This window comes from Sinocyclocheilus grahami, unplaced genomic scaffold, assembly GCF_001515645.1.
Source record: "Sinocyclocheilus grahami isolate Dianchi unplaced genomic scaffold, SAMN03320097.WGS_v1.1 scaffold517.1, whole genome shotgun sequence".
Classification (NCBI taxonomy): Eukaryota; Metazoa; Chordata; class Actinopteri; order Cypriniformes; family Cyprinidae; genus Sinocyclocheilus; species Sinocyclocheilus grahami.
Genome location: NW_015505696.1, coordinates 283,686 through 301,290, shown reverse-complemented (window position 1 = coordinate 301,290; position 17,605 = coordinate 283,686). Strand labels below are relative to the sequence as shown.

General features: G+C 37.6%; 1 protein-coding gene and 1 pseudogene across 1 annotated transcript in view; both read left to right on the top strand.

Moving 5' to 3' along the window:
- LOC107554857 (MICOS complex subunit mic25a-like) overlaps nt 1-1,241 on the top strand; it is a 50,701-nt gene extending 49,460 nt beyond the window's left edge. The window contains exon 7 of the mRNA XM_016237495.1: nt 1,162-1,241. Coding sequence (XP_016092981.1) covers nt 1,162-1,241 — 80 coding nt within the window. The remainder of the gene's footprint in view (nt 1-1,161) is intronic.
- LOC107554856 (plexin-A1-like) overlaps nt 1-17,605 on the top strand; it is a 139,328-nt pseudogene that overhangs the window by 22,141 nt on the left and 99,582 nt on the right.

The following is a 17,605-nucleotide window of genomic DNA, read 5'->3' as shown; positions in this document are numbered from 1 at the left end:
GGGTGGAGCTGGCTGTCGCCATCTTGGCAGCGCTTCACTCACACGGAAGGTTGGCGCTTGGTTTCAAGGCAGCCCTTTTGAGCTACCAGTCCAGATTTTTATTTACTGTAATATCACCCTGTTGAAAAAAACAGCATATGCTGGTTAGGTATGTTTTGATGCTGGTTTATGCTGGTCCTTTGCTGGTTTATGCTGGTCATGTGCTGGTCCTAAACTGGTCCGACCAGCACATGACCAGCATAAACCAGCAAAGGACCAGCATACCAGCTTCATAACATACCTAACCAGCATATGCTGTTTTTTTCAACAGGGCAGTTCTGGGTTTGTTGATCTGTTGACTTTAAATGGCGATGTCTAAAATCTTAATACATTTTTGAGTAACCCTGAAGATCTTGATTAGCTTGTACAGTTATCTTTGATTAGGTCAGTGGCTGTCCAGAGGCAGATTAGAGGAACCCTGGTCTAAACTTATGGCCCAGTTACTATTAATACTTGGTGTATAGGCCTAGCATATTTTTAGCACAGTTTACTGGTTTGTCACCACTTTGGATCATTTAGCCTAACCATGGTGTACAGCTATAAATGAATCTTCGTAATGCATTGTTGTGGAACTCTTCCTGGCTTTATAGTGCAATCTGTGTTCTCAGAGCTGTACATTTGAAAATGACAAGATGTATAAATCATTTCAAGATGACTTGAAACGGTACAATATCATTTTCTTTTCCTTGTAATGTTCAGAACAACTTCAAGCATTTCAGAACTCAAAGACTTACTTTAGACTTGCTTGTTTTCAGGGCACTTTTAAAGGTGCACTGTTATGTACTTGCATACTTCATCTACACAGTGCTGCTGTCAGATGCTTTGTGATGATAGATGTCTTATGCCCATATTGAATCAGGACCAACTCTACAGCTGCGGTGTTGCTTAGTGAAGAGTTTGTACACAGTGCGTCTCCAATCCATCTTCACCCTCAGAGCTATCAGTCTCAGTAATTAAAAGTTGACATGGTTCACCTCATTTGACCACACGATTCTAAATGGTTTGTGGCAAAATGAAAGATATCGTCTTGACTCTCTTTCCTCACTGTTTGACTTTGATAAATGATGCATAATGAATTGGATATGTTCCATTTGCACTCATAATGTGTTTTTTGCCCTGCAGGAGCCCAGGACGAGGAATTGAGGTGGATGTTGAAGTGGATGACCGTTGTGTGCGAAGGCAAAGAACCGTTCAATCAATAAAGCATGTGCTAAGTCCCTTTCTTATTTGCTGAGTTTGTTTAAAAGTCCCTGATTGAAGACGAAGTGTGGACCACCATATTCTTCACTTGTGAGGACTAGGGCAGAAATGTGGCCTCAGCAGTGGCCACAATGCTTTATTAGCCCAAAGACTGTGGTGCTTTTTGGGCTGCTGACTATCTGCATATTCCCTCACCTTTCTGAAGGATCCCCAGAGCCATTTAGGTCCTTCTTGCCCCCTGACTGGGGTCTAACGCATTTAGCCATCCATAACAAGACAGGGGATGTGTATGTTGGTGCGGTAAACTGGATATACAAGCTTTCTAGCAACTTGACCAAGTTGAGGAGTCATATGACGGGTCCTGTATTGGACAACGAGAAATGCTATCCACCTCCAGGTGTACAGTTATGCCCCCATGACCTTGCCCCAAATAGTAATGTGAACAAGCTGCTGCTAATAGACTATGCCCAAAACCGACTCATTGCTTGTGGTAGCACCTCGCAAGGCATTTGTCAGTTTCTACGCCTGGATGATCTTTTCAAGCTTGGTGAGCCACAGCACCGTAAGGAACACTACCTCTCCAGCGTCGTCGAGTCAGGAACCATGTCCGGAGTCATCATCTCTGAGGGCCATATCAGCAAGCTTTTCATTGGAACTCCCATCGATGGAAAATCAGAGTACTTCCCAACTCTTTCGAGCCGTAAGTTGATGGTCAATGAGGAAGATGCTGACATGTTCTGCTTTGTCCACCAGGACGAGTTTGTCTCCTCCCAGCTGAAGATCCCCTCGGATACGCTGTCCAAATTCCCGACGTTTGACATCTACTACATATACAGCTTTAGCAGTGAACAGTTTGTCTACTACTTAACCTTGCAGTTGGATACCCAACTAACTTCTCCTGATGCCAGTGGGGAACAGTTCTTCACCTCTAAGATCGTGCGACTCTGTATCGATGATCCCAGGTTCTACTCCTACGTGGAGTTCCCAATCGGATGCACCAAAGATGGCGTAGAGTACCGACTGATCCAGGACGCCTACTTGGCCAAACCCGGAAGGCAACTTGCAAACTCTTTGGGCATATCCGAGCAAGAGGACATATTGTTTACGGTCTTCTCCCAAGGCCAGAAGAACCGGGCCAAACCCCCAAAAGAGACAGCACTCTGCCTGTTCACGCTAACGAGAATAAAGGAGAAGATAAAGGAAAGGATTCAGTCGTGCTATAGAGGAGAGGGCAGGCTGTCTTTGCCCTGGCTACTCAACAAGGAGCTACCATGCATCAACTCGGTAAGTCCACCTTCTCATGGCAGGCCATTAAGACGCACTGCATGGCTACGACGATTGATTTGTTGGGTTGGAATGGGTGTGCTTCAGTAATGTCCTCTGCCAGAGTTCAACTTCCATTATCTTGGTGCAAAGGGTGATTGTGATTAGATATAAGTGGTGAAGTTGTAGATCAGACTAGGGTTGTGAGGATGGGACCGCTGGGAATGTCAAGTAGTGGCCTAGTAAATTCCTCTAGATAAGTAGAGTCTCTACTCATTGGGTTGGGGACTGCAAATTTGAGGACGGCCCTACTGTACAACCATTGTCAAGAACCTGAAGACCTAGACTATTACCTTGTGTCTAACTGTGTCTAATATTCTAATGTCATTTAAATTGTTGTAGAATATAAATATCACAAGCACCCACCTCCTGTTTCCTTTTGTGTCCATTCTCTCTCGTTGTCTTTCTCCCAAGTGCTTCCATTATTCAGTCAGACAGAAACATCATTAGGGGAGTTGAGTAAATTTCATGAGTTACTCTCTCGCTCATGCTATCTAATTTGTTTAGCGAGGCTAGATCCCATCTTCTCTGCCATCAGAGTCTGCTGGGACCAGGGCTTGCTTTTTGTCCTCTCGTTCGCTCGCTCTTAATCTCTCTCTCCTCATTCGTCTCTGTTCGTCTCACTCGCTCTGTCTTTCTTGGGGCTTTCAGTGGCAAAGAATGGCTTTCATTTAACCAAGCACTCAGAGATTAAGATAACCATTTTTATTTTTCTGACTCATTCCAAATTGGTTTGATCTTTGCTCTTTCTTTATATTCAAAGTCTATCAGAAGAGCTCTAAGCGGGTGGAATAATATAGAATGAAATACATTTTTGTGTAGCAAAACATATGGATATAGAGTGGCTGAATGCGTGATGTCTAAATACTTCAACGTTAGAAATCGGCAAAGTTCTTCACTCTTTTTTTGTTTCATAAAGTTCAAATATATAACAATGGGCTCTTCACACTGTGCTTACCACTGGCTTAGTGTCTTTTTAAATCCTTGCTTATGGCCATTTTTAATCCGGGTTATCCCTGGCCTTTACACAACTGACCCCAAATTTCAGTCCTAAAACTCTACAGTGAGAAACAATTAAGGAAGAGCCTAGATGGTTGACTAGTCATCCAACTAACTAGTCAATTAGTGATTCGGTGGCAAGTACAGTGCTGCTTTTAAATGGAGGTTTATTTCACAATTGTAGCAGGAACAATTCTTAAATTGTTGTATAAAAACCACTCAACAAAACTTCTTCAACCTTGAATGGTTGAATGCAGAGTGAGTTTCACACTGTGAATCTGAAATGCTCAGGTTTCGTTGAAGCACATCCAGGATGCATATAGGGACGTGTTATGCTAGTTATTTGGAGCCTTTCTCATGACACTAAAAATTTCAATTTCAAAAAGCCCTTTAAGATTTTTTTCAGAGGTTATGCTAGTTTTGAATGACTGTTAGAGAAGGTTTCTTATTTTTGCAGTCTATATGGAAATCAGAGTGGCACAGTCCGTGGTGTAAAATGTAAATCATGTTTAAAAATATTGTTTCCAAACAAATTTATAGATTTCATTTTCTACGATCTTTATCAGATTCAAATTTGCTTAAAGTTTTTAAAACCACAACACAACACAAAACATTTTGACACATTGTTTGGCTTAGTTCCCTCAAATAGTTCACTGAAAAATCTAAATTCTCTCATTTACTGACCTGAAGATGGATGTCAAATGAGTTTGCAGTGACATAATGGTGAGTAAATGATTACACTTTCTGGTTTTCGAACTATTCCTTTTGATTATCCTTGCTAAATAATCCTTGTTGTTGGCGTGCTGCTTGACGTCAGTGATTAAGTACACCGCTAATTAACCTCTTTAATGCCGCATGTCTGACAGAAGCGCCGCACCTGAACGTGTTCTTACTCACAGGGACAGAAACGAGCCGTTTAAATCTCATCAAAACAGAATGCTGAAAATCTGGTGCTGCTCAAATGATTCGCGCTGATCAGATCAGGCAGCATGCTTAATAAAACTCGTTTAACGCAAGAAATCTAAACATAGTTTGTACAGTCACATGTCTCTCTGTCCCGCTCTCCCTGTGGAATGTGGTGTGTTTGGTTTCGCCTCTGCCCTGGGCAGACACATAATCAGCAGTCTGAAAACATCTCGCATACACACTCACGCACGTCTATTTTTGTGAGGTTATATGTGTGTGTGTGTGTGTGTGTGATGGTATGTCCCTCTGCGACCCGTTTAGTCCTGCATTAGTTTTCACTTCACTAGTAAAGTGTGAATGTGTGTCTGTGTGTGAGAGAGAATGTAATTACTTTAGCACACACACTTTTGAGTGAATGCAATGCTCATCTTGTCTGTGTGACCCACGAGGATTGAGAGAATACTGCATCACATCAGCCATCAATTGAGTGTGTAATAGCAGTGGGACCAGAGCTCTGATCCAAAATTCATCATAGGTGCTCACGACTTAAAAAAAAAAAAACATACACTATTGTTCAAAAGTTTGGTGTTTGTAAGATATATATATATATATATATATAAAAAAAACAACACTTTTATTGATCAAGGATGCTTTAAATTGATCAAAAGTGACCGTAAAGGCATTTATAATGTTACAAAAGTTTACTGTTTCAAATAAAAGCTGTTCTTTTGAACTTTCTATTGTTCTTCAAATTCTAGAAAAAGAATAGAAAGGTGAATCCTGAAAAATAAAATTGTATAAGTTTCCACAAAAATATTGGGCAGCACAACTGTTTTCAGCATTGATAATCAGAAATGTTTCTTGAGCAGCAAAGCAGCATATTATACTGATTTCTGTAGATCATGTGACACTGAAGACTGGAGGAATGATGCTGAAAATACAGCTGTGCATCACAGAAATACATTACAGTTTAACAGATATTCACATAGAAAACAGCTGTTTTAAATTGTAAAAATATTTCACTATTACAGTTTTTACTGTTATTTTTGGATCAAATAAATCCATCCTTAGTGAGCAGAAAAGACTTCTTTTAAAAACATAAAAAATGACTTGAATAGTATTATATATCTATATTCAATTCTATAATGCTATAATTCTATAAATTCTATCGAATACAAATTTCAGCTTTTTTTCTGTACAGCCGTTCAAAGGGATTGCCTTCATGCTCATAGTTAAAAGTCTGATATTTAAATAAGCTCAGCTCATGATGGCATAAAGATGTTGAATTAAATTACTTTTGATGTTTTCAAAGTGATAAATCCTCCAGCTGAGCTTTCAGTGTGTGCGCGCGAGAGCATCTGACTGCTTGACATCAGGTTTTTAGCTCAGAGGAGAAAAAGCGAGTTTGCTAAGTGAATTGATGCCCGTCTGACTCCTTCCTCTTTCTTTCTTCTCTTTCCTTTCTTCCTGCTGTGAGATAGAGACTCTTCTGGATGGATTAAGACAGAAAGAAAAACAAAGAGTAAAGGAGAGGTGAAGAGAGAGAGAAAGGTTATTGATGTATGCCTGGGCGGCTTTAGAGGACGCGCGCACACACACACGGACACAAACAGACACGCACACACACAGACACACTCACTCAGTCACACACACACACACACCCACACACACACTCTCTCACACACACAAACAGACACACTCACTCACACACACACCCACACACACTCTCTCACACACACAAACAGACACACACAGACACACAAACAGACACACACAGACAGACACACTCACTCACACTCACACACCCACACACACTCTCTCTCACACACAGACAGACTCACTCACTCACTCACACACACACACACACACACAGTCTCTCTCTCACACACACACACAGTCTCTCGCACACACACGCACACACACACACACACACACACGCTCACACACACACACACACACACGCTCACACACACACACACACACACGCTCACACACACACACACACACACGCTCACACACACACACACACACACGCTCACACACACACACACACACACGCTCACACACACACACACACACACGCTCACACACACACACACACACACGCTCACACACACACACACACACACGCTCACACACACACACACACACACGCTCACACACACACACACACACACGCTCACACACACACACACACACACTCACTCACACACACACAGACAGACTCACTCACTCACTCACACACATACACAGTCTCACACACACACACACACACAGTCTCTCACACACACACACGCACACACAGTCTCTCACACACACACACACACACACGCACACACAGTCTCACACACACAGTCACACACTCACACACACAGACTCACACTCACACACACACGTTTACTTAGCCTTCTGAATGAGCAAATACCACAGACTGTTGTTTCTAAATAAAGCAAAGACTAACCTAAACTCTAATCATAAAAAAATTTATTTCACAACATTTATTTTTAATCATTTTTATCTTTTAAGATTGTCACTAGTGGGAGGTTTTGTCAGATTTAACACACTTCAGGAGTTTTCTTTTCCAAGGTACAGCTGTGAAGCATGGCAAGTTGACCAAAAAATATTTTGCCCTTTAAACATAAAAAAAACAAAAAACTTTTAAGTAATGTTTGTTTGAACGTCTTTCAAAATATGTGGTGAATAATGAGTGGAATTTTGTGAATGGACGGCATTCACGTTCTGTTCTTTCATTGGAGTTCTGTGAGCACAGATTCCATCAGCGAGGATCTTCCTGTACACTGGCAATAGAAAAGAAGAGGATTCTGGAAGCAAACAATCCAATCAGAATCTCTGTGTATATTGATAATGATTTAGAATGAGCTATCAGATGAAGTAATAAATGCTTCTGTAGAAACCAAAAAAAAAGGGATAAGATCAGTAAGTCGTGGCAACTTATGAAGATTCAACTTGATGACTTTTTAAGTCAGTTTAATAAAATTAAAATTAAAATTACTTATCCAAGTTGATAATACTTAATTAAGAAATTAAGTTGAAATATGTGAAAATGTTCTACAGTGTAATTTTTAAAAAGTAGCCATGTAAAATCATCCTAAATGATTCAGTTCCTTGATTTGTTTTATGTGACGAGAAATTCATTCGTTCCAAACACAATACTTTACTAATATTATATTTTCCAAAATACTTAAAAATGCATGCATAAAAATGGTGAATACAGTGAAATGGTCAAAATTAATGGAAATAAAAGTCTACACGTGTACACTTCCATTCAAATGTTTCGGGTCAGTACTTTTTTTTTTTTTTAGTAAAGACATTAATACTTTTATTCAACAAGGAGATTTTAAGTTGTTCAAAAGTGACAGCAAAGACAATTCTAATGTTACAAAATATTTCTATTTCAAATAAATGCTGTTCTTTTGAACTTTCTATTCATCAAGGAATCCTGAAAAATAAAATGCATCACAGTTTCCATAAAAATATTGTGCAGCACAACCGTTTTCAACATTGATAATAATCAGAAATGTTTCTCGAGCAGCAAAGCAGCATATTATACTGATTTCTGAAGATCATGTGACACTGAAGACTGGAGGAATGATGCTGAAAATACAGCTGCGCATCACAGGAATACATTACAGTTTAACAGAGATTCACATAGAAAACAGCTATTTGAAATTATAATAATATTTCACTTTTTTTTTACTGTACCTTTGATTAAATAAATGCCTTGGTGAGCAGAAGACGACTTCTTTCAAAAACATAAAAAAAATCTTACTGGCCCCAAACTTTTGAACAATAGTATACACCTGTATGTATGTATGTATGTATGCGTGTGTGTGTGTGTGTGTGTGTGTGTGTATGCTGCCAGACAGACCTCACAGAGGAGAGTCATCGATAGCGGTGTAATTAGGCCCCAGAGCTATCAGTGTACTTGGCTGTGTGGTCAGCAGCAGGGGCCAGCTGTATGTTGCTTGCTCACTGCAGGGCATCGCTCAATGGAGTTTAGTGACTGGCAGCAAGTGGCCACGTTTTTTCCACAGCACTGCACAAAGGGCATTGTGGCCCTGTAGGTGAGACTTGTGTCTGCAAACCACAGACTCACGGCTGGCAGACACATGCAACCCCCTGAAGAACACATGACTTCAGATTTTCCTTTATTTACATTCGGTAATTCATAGGTTACTGAGGCTAATATGCTGAGACATATTGATGTATGATGTTTGCATACCTGTTTTTCTGTTTCCCATGTGTCCATCACAACTAGGGTCGTCTCCTCCTCATCAACCATAAGGGTTCTCTCATATGTATCCTCTATAAAAACATGCACAGTATTTTCAGTTGAATTGGCACATAAAGTAACTTCCAAAACATCAGTGACATCAATCTGACATCCAATACAGAATTGCCAACTGAAGATACACTACAAACAATTAGGTCAATCACACTGAATTAATTTGTTCTCCTATCTATTAATTAAAAATAAAACACAAACAAAAAACCCATCAAACTCAAAATTACATTAATTCAGTTTCATCTCTTCTATGATGAGCATGTCTTTAATTTTATTTATTTTTTGGTGAACATAAAGTCAAAAATATGTAGCGGTCCTGATTTCATAATAAAGAAATAGACTTGTTATAAGGATAATATTCTTAAAAAGAAAACCTCAAGTAATTTGGCACAATCTACTATTTAATAGAGTATTTTTTATATAAAAGTTTATAAAAGCATTTCACTGCATATAAATATATTTAAAACTTTTGTCCAAACATCAAAGACATGTGATCCAATCAACATGCAGGAAAAAACAAAACAAATATCATAGGGTACCCCTGATGTGACTTCCCATAAACTTTCATGATTTTTGTAAAAACATACTTTTTTACCTTGAAATACATTTGAAAATATTTCTTGGAAATTATAGATGAAAGGTGTACACAATGTATAAGGAAATTATATTATTAAAGTATGTAACTAGATTTTAAAGTATTTCCCCTGCTTTATCATGAAATGTTCCAACTGTTAAAAAACAAGTTTTTGCTGCCTTTAATCTGTGATACATTTGAACAGTGCTTTGTTATAATCACAAGCGTGAAAAATGCATGTGAAGTGGAATAGTGGAAAAATCACTGAGCCGTGTCTGATAAACTGATCGCACAGCTAGTCTGACAAGAAGATAAAACACACTTTGCTCCAGGTTGTTCCTGACCTAGTCTCATTTTTCCACTTTAAATTTATTCAATGTCATTTTTCGAGACCTCTACAAGATGTATAGCACTTAAGGACAAACTTGGCCATGAAACATATGAATTCACGATAAAAGAATAACAGTGTTCTTAATCAACTTCAATGTCTTAAATTTCACTTCAGCTAACATCTAAATGTTAAGACCAAATCTAAAATATATATAAGTAATAAGTAATGAACATATTCCAGCAAAATAAAAGTGAAATGATTCTACATTTATGGTATAAAAATTAATCTTGTGACCATCTTGTGATTATTTTAACAAAAGCAACAATAATATAATAATTGTAATCATAATAATATATATATATATATATATATATATATATATATCACTTAACTAACAGATACTTAAAAATGGCAGTCTGTTGGAAAATGAAAATAACAGTAAATTGGTTTTATATGTATTGTAAATATATTAGCCTTTTCCCACTCTCTAACTTCCGCGTCCTCGCGTCCATTTTCCAGAGTTTCCTGCAATACAGTGACCTAGCTTTTTCATTTTGTCATCCATGTGATAACCATACAGCTGTGACCTCCGCTGATACTGTTTTTAGGAAAAACCCACACTGTAAAAAAAATTCTGTAAAAAAACGGCAGCTGTGGTTGCCGGAATTTTACCGTAAAAAATACGGTAGCAACGTTTTAGGTTTTACGGTTTTAACTTAAATTTACAGTTAGATACCGTAATTTCATTAACTGATATAATGTTAATATACCAACCTGTTGAAGCGATGAGAAAGTCACATGATGAACCAAAGCCCATCACAAGCAGCTTTTAAATAATAACACATATAGAAGGTGCACAGCGTCATTCACACAAACACTAAACACCATCACGGTAACACACATGAAACTGAAATAATGCAATAAACATTAATTTAACAACATTAGGTGTAACACACAACCCTAATATACAAAACTGATAAGAAAAAACTAAGAAGAAACATGGTTATTTCAACAAAAAAAACATAAAATTTGAAATGTAACGCAGGGAATTCTGGGAATGTCAATTTACGGTTATTCACTGTAAATTATACGGTCTTTTTCTTTTCCAAAAACGGTATACTACCGTAAAATTAATGTCCAATACATGTAATGTTCAATACAGTTTTCCACCGTATATAGTAGGGGTTTTTACTGTAGCATTTTTACAGTCTTTTACCGTTAAATTCATGGTCATTTTTACAGTGCACCCTGACAGTCTGTTTTACCAAGCCACTGACTTTTAGATTGAGTCCCTTTTCTAACTCTGCCTCGTTTGTCTCTTCCAGCCTCTCCAGATCGACGATAACTTCTGTGGGCAGGATTTTAACCAGCCTCTAGGGGGCACCAGCACTATCGAGGGCATTCCGCTCTTCATAGACAAAGATGACGGAATGACTTCGGTAGCTGCTTACGATTACCGTGGCAACACAGTGGTTTTCGCAGGAACACGCAACGGCCGAATGAAGAAGGTAAGCCTCGTAGAGTTGCACATCTTATGGTTTTTTGATACTCTGTGTGCATTAATGGTATCTTGTTTTCAAATCTTGAAAACCTCTTTGTTTGGTTGACTTAGCAGATTGTTGAAAGCTATAGTTGAAGAGGTTTAAGATGCCATTCTTGGTGTTTTGTCTTGTAAATGTTTTTTTATTTATTTATGTTATGTTGCTGTGATGGAGAATTGTTGGGCTATGAGAAGTTAAAACCATCAACCAATTAGTTAAACTGACAAATCTGTTCAATGAAACAACAAAACGGATGCCGTTTAGTTTCTTAGTGCATGTGTGACTGATTTACACATTATTCCAAAAAGAAATTTTTTTTCATTCAAATGAAATCGTTCTGCTTCTTCAGAATTAATGGAAACCATCAACCAACTAGTTAAAGTGACACAATAATTTCTTCTTCAATTCATCTGATATCACTTTGGAGTGAACTGTTGGTTAATGTTAACAATGGCAAATGCTATTTTAATGTTGCCTTTAAAACTAAAGCATGTCATTATCCATTGATGAATGCTGATTAGATTCAGTTGTTGTGTTTGGGACTGTAAGTAGATATTAAATGGTGTAGATGTTTACAGCAGACATTTAGAGATGATGGTTGTAGTTTTCATTGTTATGACAGACATTGCATTGTTGCGTTGTGGAAAGTGGTTTTCAGACCTCCAGCATCATGTTTTGTTTCATGTTCCCGTATTGCGGTAGACCGATATATCATTAATATTAGACATTTGGCGTCTTGTAATTATCGGCATTGCCCGATAATATAGCATTCACCATTACATGAGTCACTTATGCTTGTGTTGTTGTCATTTGTAAGTCTTTTTGCATAACAGCTGGAGCTTGAGACATTTCTGAAGTGTTTTAGATGCTAGAGGACCTGTGTGCATTGGCTCAAGTTTTCAAATAGTAGTTTGGCATCGTGGCTCATTTTTGTGGTTTTGAGGTGTGAAATGTGCAGCATGCATCAGGTGTGTGTGTGTGTGTGTGTATGATGAGCTCAGAATGAGGTGCTTTCACCATCATAACAGCTGGAGCTTGAGACATTTCTGAAGTGTTTTAGATGCTAGAGGACCTGTGTGCATTGGCTCAAGTTTTCAAATAGTAGTTTGGCATCATGGCTCATTTTTGTGGTTTTGAGGTGTGAAATGTGCAGCATGCATCAGGTGTGTGTGTGTGTATGATGAGCTCAGAATGAGGTGCTTTCACCATGTTGTGTGTGTGTGTGTGTGTGTCGGAGGCTCGTAGGAGTGGAAGGACTCACTGGAGCATCACATGATGGATTCACTGAGATGTGAAATGGAGGACAGACTCTGTCCATCCCTGAGAGATGGACTGAAGATGAGAATGAAATATCCAGCAACTTAATGTTATGTATGACAGTCAGCCACAGAAGGGCTCTTCTCTCACTGTGTCTTCCGTTACACAAACAATCTTTCACTTTTGTTGTTTTCAGGTTCATCTGTTTGTAGTATTTAGGACCCTTTTTACATTTATGATTTAGTTTAGCATCAGAGATTGGTTTAACTGGTCGGTGTGAAAGTGGTTTTCAGATCTTGGGCGTCAGCCACTATTGTTGTCTTGTAATTTGCATGTTTTCATGTTCCCTTATGCTTCTTAATTTTCAATGCAGAAGTAAGCCATTTACTGTGAATGTGCCAGATTTCATATTAATTCACTGCTGAATAACTAGAAGAATAACAGTGTAGTAAACAATACAAACGAGTGCTTATGATTACGATAATAAATTAAAATAATGTTTGCAATATCAAGCAGCATATAACAGGCTACTTTTGTAGAGCTAAAATAACTGGAAGATAACTTCAAGATACAGATGCTTGTACTCCTCGTATAATAAAATAAGTGGTCGACCGATATATCGGCTGATATTTGGCATTTTTATTTGCCCAATTTTTTCTGTTTGGACAACAAGTGTTTTAAGCAGGATTTTTATTTTGAATCAAGAAGTTAAGTTAGAATAAAAGTGAGAAATATAAATCTTTTTGTTTTACAGTTTATTTATTTATTTGTTATTTTATCAAGTCCAAATTATTTTTGTCTTCAATTGGATTCATTTAAAAAATATATATATTTTCATTTTAGTAAATATTATGTAAAAGAAATATAAATTTATTTGCAGCAACTGTTAATCTTTAAATTAAATAGTATAAAATCATATATGTGACCCTGGAGCACAAAAGCAGTCTTAAGTCGCTGGGGGATATTTGTAGCAATAGCCAACAATACATTGTATGGGTCACAATTATAGATTTCTCTTTTATGCCAAAAATAATTAGGATATTAACTAAAGATCATGTTCCATGAAGATTTTTTGTAAATTTCCTACTGTAAATATATTAAAACGTAATGTTTGATTAGTAATATGCATTGCTAAGAACTTCATTTGGACAACTTTAAAGACGATTTTCTCAATATTTAGATTTTTTTTTGCACCCTCAGATTCCAGATTTCCAAATAGTTGCATCTCGGCTAGTGGTCGACCGATATATATCGGCCGATATTTGGCATTTTTCAACTTTTTCTGTTTGGCCGATGTGTTCGAGGCGGGACTTGAGAACGGCAGCCAGCCTGAGCACACAGTGCTCACGTTCGCTGTCGTCGTTCAGTTCTGTCTAATATGGATAAGTCTATCTAATAATCAGATAGAACTGTTAAACAAAGGAATTAAAATGCTTTAATATTATTATTAAACGATTGCTTTAATATTATTAGTAATAGAAAGGCAAACATTATAATACTTTCTCATTTGCAGTCAGCATTCAGCAAATACGCATTTATATAATTTAAACAAATCTTTGAATGAGTAATGAACATTTAATTTCACAAACCTTGCAGACTTAGTCGAATCTAGTTGAGATCTTGTGAAGTGTGCATTTGTATCCTGCATGACCGCGTGTTCTCTGCGTGACGGTCGATCCGTGTGCATTGAATGCGGACAGGTGGAGAGTTCAGCTTCACTGAGACGCGCGATCGACGAACTTTAAACTAGTGATTTCAAATTATCTTAAATATTAATTAAAATAAATAAAATTATATCGGCCATCGGCCACCCTGCTTTCCAAGATATCGGCATCGGCTGTCAAAAAAACCCATATCGGTCGACCACTAATCTCGGCCAAATATTGTCCTATCCTAACAAACCATACATCAATGGAAAGCTTATTTATTCAGCTTTCAGATAATGTATAAATCTCAATTTAAAAAAATTGACCCTTATGACTGGTTTTGTGGTCCAGGGTCACTTATATCGGCTTTATATCGGCCATCAAAAAACCTATATCGGTTGACCACTACTCTTATTCTCTTAGCTGCTTGTTTTCTAATAAATTGCCTTCAGAAAGCGCCTCATATTTGTTGCATCTCCTGCAATTCATCCAGGTTACTGTTTTTTCCTGGGTCTTTTGAAATAAGAGTTTAGTTAGTTAGTACCAAGGAATCAACAGGCTCTTACACTAGTTCCAACCAGGCATAACATCATAAAGCAACAAGATATTAAATGCAGTTTCTTCCTTATTAATTCTTGAGAGATTCTTTACGCGTGGCACAGGCCATTTCTGTAACTCCACACGACTGAATATTAAACATCAACTTTTGGAAAAGTAATTGTTGTGATTGCTTTTTCACCTTTAGTGACAAGTTACCTGGTGTCGGTAATGGCTTCGTGTGGCTCCTGGTTAGGAGTGTTTTAGCTGGTAGTTGTTGGCGTGTGTCTGGCGATGCTGAAGCTGGATTAGTCCTGTTGATCTGAGCGTCGCAGCAGAGGGCACGTCTGGGCACGAGGAACTCGTCTTGAGCTCGTCCCGTCTGGGTTTACTGCGCTAGACGATTCAGTCTGGTGAAATCAACAACAGATGGACGAGTCCATACAAACTGCAGCGGATTCCTTCTTTGAGCTTTTGAGTGTCAATAGCAGGTGTTTGTTTGTCCTTTTTTACCACACACCCTGATTTCAGTGTCAAATGTAAAGTAAAACGAATATAAACAATGATTTTGATGCATATAGTGTCATCAGATGCTAATCCTGAGGGTGGATTTGAGCTTTGCTGTTTTTAGAAGTTAAACTCCCTGTAAGCTCAGGATTGATCTACTGACCCACTGACCTCTTGACCTCCATGACCTCAACAGATGACAGTTTATAGAGACACTTGATCTCTCTCTCTCTCTCTCTCTCTCGCTGTTTTTCTGCCCCGCTCACTCTTTCTATTATTTTCAGTAATAGTCACTGCTAGTGGTTGCATGCTTGTACACAGTTTAAATCACTGTTATTAGTGGTGTTTTCTATTACGCCGCCTGCATCATGTTTGCTGAACGAAATTCAACACTTGTTTCTTACTCATTTTAAGGTGCTGATTCCAAAAATGGTGTCTGTTTTACTGGATCTTGTCACACTTTCGCACAAATATATGTTATGTTATAATATGAAGTCTTGTAATATTCCTTAATCAGCAGAAAAACTAAGTTAAATGATACATTTTGTCATTAAAACTATTGACATTTGGCTGCTTTTGTTATTCTGAGGTGCATTAAAGCGGAGACAAATCAAGTACTCGTAATTGGAGTAAATTATTTTAAAATGCTCATAATCAGATTACGGTTACATTTTTTATGGATTACGAATTATGGATATGGTAAACAAATTATTATTATTTTTTAAAGTGTTCAAGTGTTTAAATCATTTATTTTAAATTTTTTAAATTTAATTAATTATTAGCTTTTATTTTACAAACCCACTGCAGTTCTTGCATTAAGCCCAGTTTGGGAAACCCTGGATTAATGTAATTTGAAAACCATTTTATGATGTTGATATAAAAAAAATGTAATACATCTTCTTTCTCTTTGCTTTTTTATATCAATATGGTTCGTTTAATGGCAAGTTTAAATCAAGTTAGATCAAACGTAATCTAAAAAGTAGTCAGAATATGTTAGTTAAATACATTTAACACTTAATATTGAAGTTGAGTTTTTACTCCATATGTGAATGATTCCTCAAAGCATGTGTCTTTTTTCAGACAGGTGAAATTTTGTTCAGATGTAGCTCAAACAGTAGAGCATGCCGCTGGCAACACCAAGGTCATGGGTTCAATTCCCCAGGAATGCATGAACTAGATAAAACCATCCTCCAAATGCATAAATGTAAGAGTAAAATGCATAAAAATGAAATGACTGGGTACTAGTAATAGTGACACTTGACTTAATAAAAGAGTAAAAACAGACAATTATAATAAAAGATAGATGAGTGATGCATTCTGGGAAAACACTGGGTTGTAGTTACGGGTTTGGATCAAAGTTCACGCACACAGAGGACTTCTGTATCATCATCGCTCCTCTTAAATGCAGTGCAAAGTGTTGTCTGTGATTGGAGCGGCGGAGGTTAATTACACACACGCGTGTGCACATAGCAGCGCTGCTGGTTCTTGCGTGTGTTGTGCTGAGCTCTACATGTCTGTAATTAGTGTCTCAGCGTGAAATCTGCCTGAGAGCACACACACACACCGATTCACTCTGGTGCGCTTCTCTTTGAATGATTATTGATTATAACTCTGATTCATCTGTGTAGATTAGATGGTGACGGATTATTACAGATGGCACTGGGTACAATACGACCATCAGCATCTGTTCATCTACTGTTTTGCAGTGTTGTTTTTATTGATGTGAAATTAATACTTGCATTCAGCAAGGATGCATTAAATGGATCAAAAGTGATGGTGAAAACATTTATAATGTTACATAATATTTCCGTTTCAAATAAATGCTGTTCTTTTGAACTTTCTATTCATCTGTGAATCCTGAAAAATAAAGTGAATCACAGTTTCCACAAAAATATTGTGCAGCACAACGGTTTTCAGCATTGATAATAATCATAAATGTTTCTTGAGCCAGCAGATCAGCATATTATACTGATTTCTGAAGATCACGTGACACTGAAGACGCATCACAGGAATCAATTACATTTTACAAATGTTATTTTAAATTGTGATTGAAAACTAAAAACAGGATTCAGTTTCAATATTGATTGAGTATCATAAGTGCAAGTTCACCAAAATAATACTTAAGTGTAGTAATGAAGTACAATTACTCCAGTATTGGATCTCTGACAGCTGTCAGGTTCATTGTGCTCTGACGATTATGTTTCATGATGTAGGATGTAAATTAAATTACAGTCTCCATGAACTAGTGGAGCTTTAACAGGATCTCATGCTGAAGAATGAATGAGAAGATCGTCTCCATTAATGCTCACTTTCTTTTCATTCAGAGCAGCATCTCTTTTCCAGTACTTATGGTGTTCATGCTGACGTACACACACTCACTCTCACACACACACACACACTCACTCTCACTCTCACTCTCACTCTCACTCTCACTCTCAC